At 44.5% G+C, this 11,821-nt stretch overlaps 1 protein-coding gene across 1 annotated transcript; it reads right to left on the reverse strand.

Moving 5' to 3' along the window:
• Nucleotides 1–4,557: 4,557 nt before the first annotated feature.
• LOC124596198 lies at nt 4,558–6,842 on the reverse strand. Its single transcript, XM_047135247.1, is given in 4 exon segments — nt 4,558–4,674; nt 4,833–5,320; nt 6,675–6,776; nt 6,779–6,842. Coding segments are annotated over 4 exon segments (771 nt in total).
• Nucleotides 6,843–11,821: the final 4,979 nt, after the last annotated feature.

Consider the following 11,821-nt stretch of genomic DNA (forward strand, 5'->3'; position numbering starts at 1 on the left):
AGTGTGATCATGTGATGTATCTGACCCCAGGAATGTGTCAATAAAGTTTCCCCTTCCTGGGGCAATGAATTCACGGTGTTCTTATTTCAATTTCCAGGAGTGTATTATAACAGCCTTAATTTAATTTCATATTCTTTGCTACAAATATGAAGCCCATTTGAAGATTATCCTCTCAATAATGCTCATTCACGAATCCGTGTTACTTCCATGTCAAAATTTATGTCATAGCAGTCGCTTGGCACGTTCGCACACGCCCGTGAGAAATTACAAAACTTTCCCTCTCTCACATCCTCTAATCTTACAGGAGCTGTGCTTTTTACCGCTCTACCCGGAGCTAAACGACTAACTTCACTCCCGCCACTGTCCAATGATCCAATGTCAATCAAAATTAAGCACTTCTTGAAATGTTACTGTCTCTGTAAGTAAGCATGAACACTACACCATCAAGGAGTTCTTAACGTTAGTTGACGATTTTGTTTCGGTTGTTAGTTGCGAGATGCAATATTATTATAAAATGCGGCTGAAAACCGAGGGCCGCACGAATACTTGATTCTGGGTAAGATGCTACAACGTTCAGTGCTAGTCGCCTTCACCAAATCAGCCATCCGCCGAAAGGAACTGAGGATGGCTTCGGAACTAAAGTGGCATCCACTGCGTGCGTCAAAATGTGCCCCTATTTGGACCAGCTACACACAGCGCGCACGATAGCTGCCGCAGAGACTCCTCAACTCGTGGACGAGACCCCCTCCCTTCCCCCCACCCCCGCAAACATACCGAGTGCGCACTGACATTCTTTCACGCCCTGCCTACTGTTTCCCTGAGAGGCCCCATTACCTTCCCAACTTTGGAAAAGAAAAGGAAGGAAGATTGAGTTTAACGTCCCACTGACATCGAGATCATTAGATACGGAGCACAAGTTTCGTATGTACCAAGTAATGGGAAAGGAATCGACCGTGCCCTTTCAAAGGAACCGTCCTGGTATTTGCCTGGAGCGAGTTAGGGAAATCACGGAGAACCTAAGACTGGCTGGCCACACGCAGGCGCGATCCGTCGTCCTCCTGAACGCGAGTCCAGTGTGCTAACGGCCGTGCCACCTACCTCGGTCCTAATTTTGGAGTTCCCAATGACTAGCATACCCGCCCTGCGGACTGGTCCGTTGTGGGCAGGAAAAACAGCCGCTGGACCAATAGGAGAGACATCACATACTGGCTCAGAAGTATTGTAAAAAATGAGTACCACTTCCGACCTGTTGCTAAGGCGTAAGGAGCTAGCTGTGTAGCCTGCTACCTTTTTCGCCTTCCGCCCAGTGACACACGAACCCACTGCCGTTCACCACTCACTCACGAGTGAAGACGGACGCGTCTGATTATGTGGCTTAGCACATGTTCTATCATCCCGTCCCTTATTCCGTATTATCCTTTATTTGCAGAGAAAATCCTTATTTGTTGTGTTATCAGTCCACCTAATTTGCAAAGTTCTTCTGTAGCACCACATCTCGAACGCTTCGGTTCTCTTCTGTTCGTATTTCTCCGCTGTCCATGATTGACTACCATACAATGCTGTGCCCCAAACGTACATTTTCAGGGATTTCTTCCTCAGATTAAGGTCCATGTTTGACAACAGCAGTGTTCGCTTGGGCAGAAAGCCTTCCCTGCCTGCGCTAATCTACTTTTTATGTCCTTCTTGCTTCGTTGGTCATGGGTTAGTTTGCTTCCAAGGCAGCAGAATTCCATAACTTCGACAGTTAAGTTTCTCGCTATTCTACTTTCTGCTACTTCTTTTCTTTCCTAGTTTACCTTCAATCCATATTCTGTACTCATAAGACTTCATCCCATTCAACTGTTCCTGTGGCTCTTCTTCACTTTCGCTGAGGATACAAAATGTCATCAGCGTATCTTATATTGTTATACTTTCATACTGAATTTTAATTCCAGTCTTGAACCTTTCTTTTATGGCCGTTATTGCGTCTTCTACCTGTAGACTGAACGGAAGGGATGAAAGGCTGCATACCTGTCCTACACTCTTTTCAACTACAGTACTTCCTTTGTCTTCTAGTCTTAATGTTCCCTTCTGGTTTCCGTAGCTTCTTTTTTTTCTTATGTCTACGAATTCCCATACGGTCTACATGTTATATATTATCATTCTTTCCCCATAGCTTACTTCTATTTAAGGAATTTCGAACATCTTGCATCATTTTACATATTTGACAACTTCTTCCAGGTTGACAAATCTTATGAAAGTCTCTCTATTTTGATTCATTACTACTTCCATTATCAAGCGCAACGTCAGAACTACCCCTCTGGTGCCTTCACATTTCCTAAAGCTCTATGGCTTCTGGTTTACTCATCCAACACATTCTCATTTTTCTGTTATTCGTACATTCTTATGAATATTGTTCCTCTCAGCAGTTTGGGTGCATAAGCTGTTAAGCTGATTATGCGTTATTCTAGCACTTATCCCTCTTGGTATTTTCGGAACTGCGTGGATTATGTTTCTCCGATAGTCTGATGATGGTATGTGCCCTGTCTCACATATTCTAAACACCAACTTGAATAGTCGTTTGGTTGCTACTTCCGCAAGTAGTTTTAGAAATTTCGATGAAATGTTATCTATCCCTTCTGCATTGATCACAAACCTTTCAGAGCTGTTTTAAATTCTGACTGTAATGCTAGATCTCCTTTCTCTTCCATATCGACTCTAATTTCTTCTTCTATCACGTCTTCAGATATGTCGTATTGTTGATATAGGTCTTCAGTGTACTCTGTGGACCTATGAGCTCTTTCGTCTGCGTTTGACAGTGGAATTTCCATTGACACTCTAGCCTTCGTATTACCGAAGGTTGTTTTGAATTTTCTGTTCCCTAAGTCAATCGTTCCGACGGTTAATTCCTTTTACATTTCTTGGCTTTTCTCCTGCAGCCATTTTGCCTTGGCTTCCCTGCACTTCCCATTAATTTCATTGGTAAATGATTAGTATTTCTATATTCCTCTATTTTCGTCGACATTTCAGTGCATTCTTCTTTCGTCGATCAGTTGAAGCATTTCGTCTGTTCCCAAAGGTGTCTTAGCAGTTACGTTCCTTGTATTTATGTTTGTCTGTTCAAAATTTGTGATTGCCCATTTGAGAGATGTCCGCTCCTCCTTAACTGAGCTACATTTCTGGTATTCTGTGTTGCAGTATCCACATCTTTAGCGAAATCATACACATCTCATCATTCCTCAGCACTTCAGTATCTCACTTTCTTCTGTACTGATTCTTTCGGGCGGTTGTCATAAACTTCAGTCTACTCTTCAAAATTACTAAAAAGTAATCAGAGTCTACATGTGTTTCTAGCTACGTCTTAGGCCGGTAACGCACCAGGCAGCCAGGCTGCGGTAACAGCCAGCATCAGCAGCCAGCTGACGACCAGTCGTGACGAATTGGCCGAGCGAGATGGACGTGGAAGACGCGATAATTGTCCACCTTGTGTCTCAGAAGAAACGCAGTGCCAAACCGGGGTACTGGATGCATCCTCTACTGCTAGAGCGACACACAAAGGATTTATTTAGAAATTACTTCAAGGATCTTCGAAACTGTCCAGATCGTTTTTTAACTACACAAGAGTGTCAGTGGAATCTTTTGATGCTTTTCTGGAAAATATAAGAAATTCCATAACGGTGATACTCCTATGCGAGCCTGTGTAACTCCGGAAGAGAAATTGTTGATTACTTTGAGGTGAGTTCAAAAACAAATATGATAATTCATTTTTAATAATATTTGAATATAATTGGCCAGGGGTTAAAATGATAAGTCACAATTTAGTTATTTATTTTTAGATAAAAAAAAAGTGCTTGTCATTTCCAAATTCTGCAGAAACTGTCAGCACCAAAGATTTATGTCGCTGACTAGTAATGGTCGCTCGTATTAGAAAATGTACAATTAAAAAACTTCAAAGCAGTAAAACGTCCGCCCCAGTAGCTGAGTGGTCAGCGTGACGGATTGCCGTCCTCTGGGCCCGGGTTCGATTCCCGGCTGGGTCGGAGATTTTCTCCGCTCAGGGACTGGGTGTTGTGTTGTGTTCATCATCATTTCATCCCCATCCGGCGTGCAGGTCGCCCAATGCGGCGCCGAATGTAATACGACCTGCGATATGGCGGCCGGACCTGCCCCGCGAGGGGCCTCCCGGCCTATGACGCCAAACGCTCATCATCATCATCAAAGCAGTAAAACGCCAAATTTGTGTGAAAAATTATTGAATTATCATAGGTTTCTCCCCTGGCCCTTCGATTCTAATTTTACGAATTTGAGGGAACTGGAAACGGAAGAAGTCAGAAAACAGAAGTGATAGTTTGAAAATAATACAACACGTATGATGATTTGACATTATTATTTTAATTTTATATGCTAAATTATAACAACATTTGGAAAGAACATTAATATTAAAGTTGTTGCAGTACTGATGACTGGAACAGATCAAGTATTTCAGAATTCTGAGCTGACACAGCTGAGTCAGAGGGCGGTGACAGCTCATCGTATTCGGCGGCAGTGTCCTGTCTGTATGTAATAGGCGTAGAATAATCACGGCGAAGTCTGCTCGACCATCATTTGGCTGTAGTACGCATCCATGCTGAAACTGCTGTCTACTCGAGCCTTCTGGTTCATACCTATGGCTGTATGCTCCAGCCGCTGTTGTTTCTGACTCATAATCAGAAAAAAATGGTTCAATTGGCTCTGAGCACTATGGGACTTAACTTCTGAGGTCATCAGTCGCCTAGAACTTAGAACTACTTAAACCTAACTAACCTAATGACATCACAAACAGCCATGCCCGAGGCAGGATTCGAACCTGCGACCACAGCGTCATAATCAGAATAGCCTTGGTGAAGAGTCCGCAGTGGAAGCATTTGTGCTCTTTTTATGACCTCCATTTTGGTAGTAAGCTTGAGTTGTTCCGGAATCTTTTTCATATCTTCTAGTAATGAAAGCAGAAATAGTATATCAGAACCAGATTCTTGGTTCCTTTCACGCTCCTCCCTCAGTGCGATAGTACGTTGTAGTACATCTATCAATCTGTCGTCGTTACTTTTCTGCTTCTTTCTGGGAAGAAGTGAAGGACTTTGTACGCCACATCCCCCATAGTTACTTTCAGCAACGTCAGTTTCATCCAGGCTACCTTGAGTTGTATTGTCTACAACAGTTTCCTTAAGAAACTGTAATAGCTCGAAAAACACGTAAGGGCTTTTACGCAAAGCTGCCGATCCACTTTTGGCACCTGCTATGCGTTTTAATTCCCTGCTGAAACTTGTCCTAATATTCTTCCACTTCTTCTGCAGAGATTTGCCTACAAAAAAAAGTCTCTATTAGCGGCACCGATGGAATGAAATTAGGGATGTTAATATGACTCATCTATTATAATAATGTAATAAAATTCCTGGCAGAAGTACGTGGGTTTCATTTTTTCATATCAATGTATAATTTCGTTTCAGATATCTGGCTACAGGATGTACTATGGCAACAGTGAGTCACAGTTTTCGGATCGGATCTGAGAAGTCATATATGAAACTTGCTTGGTGATTTGGGACAAAATGAGACCGACTGCGTTTCCAGAATTAAATGGGGAAATATGGATTGAAATAGCAAATGGATTTAACAGACATGCAAACTTTCCCAACTGCATCGGTGCCATCGACAGGAAACATAGCAGAGTAATAAAACCCCGTCATTCAGGTTCACTTTACTATAATTACAAAATTTTTTTGATCGTTTTGCTTGCTTTATGTGATGAAGATTATAAATTCACTTACATTAATGTTGGAGCATATGGAAAATGTAGAGACTCATCTATTTTTAAGAAATCAGTTCTGTATGAAACATTCCTAAATGAATATTTACAAATACCAGAGAAAAGCTCAATATCAAACAATGGAATACCGATGCCATACGTCATTGGCGGAGATGAGGCGTTTGGTATGTCTGAAAATTTAATGCGTCCTTATGGAGGAAAGAGTTTAACAGACAAAAAAAGAATCTTTAACTACCGACTGTCTCGGGCTAGGCGATTTATCGAATGCACGTTTGGCATTCTAGCAAATAAATGGAGAATTTTTCATCCCCCTATGGATGGTTCAAATGGTTCAAATGGCTCTGAGAATATGGGACTTAACTTCTGAGGTCATCAGTCCCCTAGAACTTAGAACTACTTAAACCTAACTAACCTAATGACATCACACACACCGAGCCCGAGGCAGGATTCGAACCTGCGACCGTCACGGTCACGCGGTTCCAGACTGTAGCGCCCTATGGATGTTCGGGAAGAATTTGCAATTGCCATAATAAAACCATGCTGTGTTTTACGTAATTATGTGCAAGAAAGAGATGACTACAAATTTGAAGACAAACTGTACGTCCCTCCAGAACTGGAAATTTCCACAGGTCCTACAACAGCAGGGTGCCGTTCATCAGCATGAGCATACAGAGATTTATTTGCGGATTATTTTACAAATGGAAATCCGCTGGAATGGCAAAACAGAATTGCATTGGGGTAATAATTATATGTGTTAATTGAATTGTGGATGTGACTATTACTGATTTTATGTGAATTACTGTGTATTATCGTCAAGAGTACAATGATACCCTCTTCTTGATTATTGTACCTATAACCATTTTTATTATGTAATAAATAATAAATGACTTACCGAAATCATTCTTTCCATTTTCCGTCATATTCTCCTCACACATTATATTTGTGATTTCCTCCCATCTTCTTCTCTTCACTTCAAGGTCACTGTACTTCTCACAAGATAGTCCCAGATTGCTCTTCGTCTTTCAATTTCTCGAATAAATTTCTCGGTGTCGAAAGCCATCGCGACTTTTGGCTCGAGGTGCAGACAAGGTGTGGCTGCTCGGACAAGTGCGCGGAGACTGAGGCAGCGACACACGCTCTTTGCGGGACCCGCAGCTCGCCACTGGCAGCACGCAGCCGCCTAGCTGTTCCGCTGGCTGCCGCGACCACAAAATCCTGGCTGCCTAGTGCGCGAATGCCGGACATTTGCCACACTTGCCCCTTCGCCAGATAGCTTGAGTAGCGATCCCTCAGGTAAGAGACGCCCTTCCTCGTACTTCTTCTGTCCTCTTTCAAACCGCCGTCTCCACATCTTACTCCATACAACCAGTAGGTAAAGGGCCGTCTTCTTCGACATCTTGGCCAAATACAGAGCTTCTTTTCCGACATCGAAATATTTATAACTTTTGGGAAACGAAAGCAATACCGACGATTATGTCAGTATGTAATTAGCTCTGCCAAGAATAAATATAGATCCCCCTGTCTGTACGGTAGCTTCCTTTCACCCTTACTCATTGCGAAAGAGACAGTTCATCGCCGTGGGAGCAACAAGAAAGGAACGATGTAAAGAGAATGCGAATGTACGCTAATCATTTCTTTTTGATCACTGCATTTGTGCCTACTTTAATTACTACAACTGCATGCTCAAAGGACAATAACGAAAGAAGAAACGGGGATGTGAATGTTTGAAAAGAAGAACGGCATATTCCATATTAATTTACTCTCTAAACTGCGATATCCCTTGCGGCAAAACATTAGTTAATAAAGTGTAGCGGGACAATGTTCAAAACATGACTGAAAATACGTTCATTAAATAGAGATAGGAACATCTATGACTGACATGTCATCTAAAGTCGACGTACAGTTTTAAAATGTTAGAAATAAGGAAATGAAGTAATATAGAATGCTATGCTTGTAACGTACGTTTTTGTTCTACATTGATTAGCTCTGGTATTGACAGGGTCACAGAGAAAGCATCCTAGGTTTTGGAGGGAAAAGCCGTAATTGTAATGATGTGCACTACAACAGAAACAAGAAGCACCACGTAAGGAAAAATAATGTAATATTTGTTCCAGCTCACAAGCGGCATTGAAGCAGATAGTTCCTGTGATTTAGTATGGGCAGAGGTTATATTCGACAACCTGAATAAATTAATAACTGGCTCCTTTTACCGACCCCCGGTCTCAGATGAAACAGTTACTGAACAGTTCAAAGAAAACTTGAGTCTCATCACAAATATGTACCCTACTCATACAATTATAGTTGGCAGTAACTTCAATCTACCTTCCGTATGTTGACAAAAATACACTCCTGGAAATGGAAAAAAGAACACATTGACACCGGTGTGTCAGACCCACCATACTTGCTCCGGACACTGCGAGAGGGCTGTACAAGCAATGATCACACGCACGGCACAGCGGACACACCAGGAACCGCGGTGTTGGCCGTCGAATGGCGCTAGCTGCGCAGCATTTGTGCACCGCCGCCGTCAGTGTCAGCCAGTTTGCCGTGGCATACGGAGCTCCATCGCAGTCTTTAACACTGGTAGCATGCCGCGACAGCGTGGACGTGAACCGTATGTGCAGTTGACGGACTTTGAGCGAGGGCGTATAGTGGGCATGCGGGAGGCCGGGTGGACGTACCGCCGAATTGCTCAACACGTGGGGCGTGAGGTCTCCTTAGTACATCGATGTTGTCGCCAGTGGTCGGCGGAAGGTGCACGTGCCCGTCGACCTGGGACCGGACCGCAGCGACGCACGGATGCACGCCAAGACCGTAGGATCCTACGCAGTGCCGTAGGGGACCGCACCGCCACTTCCCAGCAAATTAGGGACACTGTTGCTCCTGGGGTATCGGCGAGGACCATTCGCAACCGCCTCCATGAAGCTGGGCTACGGTCCCGCACACCGTTAGGCCGTCTTCCGCTCACGCCCCAACATCGTGCAGCCCGCCTCCAGTAGTGTCGCGACAGGCGTGAATGGAGGGACGAATGGAGACGTGTCGTCTTCAGCGATGAGAGTCGCTTCTGCCTTGGTGCCAATGATGGTCGTATGTGTGTTTGGCGCCGTGCAGGTGAGCACCACAATCAGGACTGCATACGACCGAGGCACACAGGGCCAACACCCGGCATCATGGTGTGGGGAGCGATCTCCTACACTGGCCGTACACCACTGGTGATCGTCGAGGGGACACTGAATAGTGCACGGTACATCCAAACCGTCATCGAACCCATCGTTCTACCATTCCTAGACCGGCAAGGGAACTTGCTGTTCCAACAGGACATTGCACGTCCGCATGTATCCCGTGCCACCCAACGTGCTCTAGAAGGTGTAAGTCAACTACCCTGGCCAGCAAGATCTCCGGATCTGTCCCCCATTGAGCATGTTTGGGACTGGATGAAGCGTCGTCTCACGCGGTCTGCACGTCCAGCACGAACGCTGGTCCAACTGAGGCGCCAGGTGGAAATGGCATGGCAAGCCGTTCCACAGGACTACATCCAGCATCTCTACGATCGTCTCCATGGGAGAATAGCAGCCTGCATTGCTGCGAAAGATGGATATACACTGTACTAGTGCCGACATTGTGCATGCTCTGTTGCCTGTGTCTATGTGCCTGTGGTTCTGTCAGTGTGATCATGTGATGTATCTGACCCCAGGAATGTGTCAATAAAGTTTCCCCTTCCTGGGACAATGAATTCACGGTGTTCTTATTTCAATTTCCAGGAGTGTATGTTTTCAGACCGTATTGTAGATAGAAAACAACTTCCGTAATTGTTCTAAATGCTTTTTTAAAAATTTTTTGAACAATTAGTTCACGAGGCCATTCAAATTGTAAATGATTACGAAAACACACTTGACCTCTTACCCACAAATAATCCTCAGCATCACGACGGATACAGGGATTAGTGAACACACAGTCGCAGCGAGGCTCAATTCCGTAACAAAGAAATTCACCAAAACTAAACGAGAAATATATCTGTTTATAAGAGCAACTAAAAATTCGGATGGCGTCTTTCTATATAGACAGTCTCCAATCCTCCAATTCTAAGTGAAGACCATATGTGGCTTAAGTTCAAAGAAATAGTATCAGCAACACTCGAGAGATTCATACGAAATAAATTATTAATAAGAGACGGAACTGATCCCCCAAGGTACACCAAACAAGACAGAAAGATGCTACAGGAGCACCGAAGAAGGCAAGTATAATTTAGACGAACGGAAAATCTCCAAGATCGGCGAAGTTTTACTGAGGCTCGAAATTTAGTGCGGATTTCAATGCGAGATGCATTTAATAGTTTCCACAACTAAACTCTCTCTAGAAATGTGGCGGAAAATCCAAACGTATTCTGGTTCTGTGTTAAGTAAACCAGCGGAAAGGCTCAGTAAGCGATGAGGAGGAGGAGGAGGAGGAGGAGGAGGAGGAGGGGGAGACAAGGGACCCAACCCTTCGGAGCAGGCAAAAATGTGGCAAATGTCCGGCCTGGCAAATGTCTGCACACCTAGTGCGCGGCCTGCAATTAATTGGCTCCCGCAGCCTGGCTGCCTAGTGCGTTACCGGCCTTAAACATTCGGTGACTCGCTGGATCACACTACACGCCTGCAGTCAGCTGCTGTCCAGTTTCTGTGTTGTTTCGTCCACTGATGTCGTTCAGCTGCACGTGCACATGTCAGCTGTGGCCTTTTCTGAGGCACACGTTTCCAAATGGCCGCTGCATGCAGTTCCTTTTGCAATGTCCTCTCAGAAATGGGTCGAGATGGACCTGTTAACGTTTGAAACATAATTTAATGGTCCATTCATCTCGTCGTTTAGGTTCTTTTTATAGCCAAATGGTTCAAATGGCTCTGAGCACTATGGGACTTAACATCTGTGGTCATCAGTCCCCTAGAACTTAGAACTACTTAAACCTAACTAACCTAAGGACATCACACACATCCATGCCCGAGGCAGGATTCGAACCTGCGACCGTAGCAGTCGCGCGGTTCCGGACTGAGCGCCTAGAACCGCTAGACCACCGCGGCCGGCATTACAGCCATTGCTCCTCCGCAATTTTATATAGCTGTGAATAGCACACTGTTTCCTGTAGGCTGTACAGACCACATTGCTACGCCAACAGATCAGGCAACTTCATTCACGGAGCGGTCATGGGCACATCCCAACACGATAGCTCATTTCTTTCATTCTATCACGGCTCTACATCAGCGCTGGTGAGTCACATGGCCTCCTAGTAGCAGTTGTACTCCAACTACAGTTCACAAAAGTGACCACGTTGAAACATGTCTAATATCCTCTCGTGGTCAGTGTAATTCTGAAACTGCATTTAACAACTCTGTTAGTAACAAACATAAATTTTACATCGGCTGACTATGAGAGAACTTTGAGCGTCAAACCCTAATCGCAAAGTTACTGTTGGACGTAGCGCACTGTTACAGTAAGCAGCAGTTTGCAGAGGTGCGTTGTCCCTCTATTGATACTGACCCACCTGCCAGTATTGAGCCGCTGAGGGCCAGCCACACTTCTTCGCCCTGCCAAACTTAGCTCCAGCTTAGTTATCAGTACACTGTGCTCCAATCTGTGAATCCTGTCTCATTAAGTTTTCAACACAACCATACTTGGGAATTTTACTACATCTAAAATTAAAGAGGAACTAATTCTGGGCCGGCCGTAGTGGCCGAGCGGTTCTAGGCGCTGCAGTCTGGAACCGCGCGGCCGCCACGATCGCAGGTTCGAACCCTGCCTCGGGCATGGATGTGTGTGATGTCCTTAGGTTAGTTAGGTTTAAGTAGTTCTATGTTCTAGGTGACTGATGACCTCAGATGTTAAGTCCCATAGTGCTCAGAGCCATTTGAACCAACCAACTAATTATGGTAAAAGTTAAATGGTTCAAATGGCTCTGAGCACTCTGGGACTTAACATCTGAGGTCATCAGTCCCCTAGAACTTAGAGCTACTTAAACCTAACTAACCTAAGGACATCACACACAACCATGCCAGAGGCAGGTTT

Source organism: Schistocerca americana, chromosome 1 (assembly GCF_021461395.2).
Source record: "Schistocerca americana isolate TAMUIC-IGC-003095 chromosome 1, iqSchAmer2.1, whole genome shotgun sequence".
NCBI classification, from domain to species: domain Eukaryota; kingdom Metazoa; phylum Arthropoda; class Insecta; order Orthoptera; family Acrididae; genus Schistocerca; species Schistocerca americana.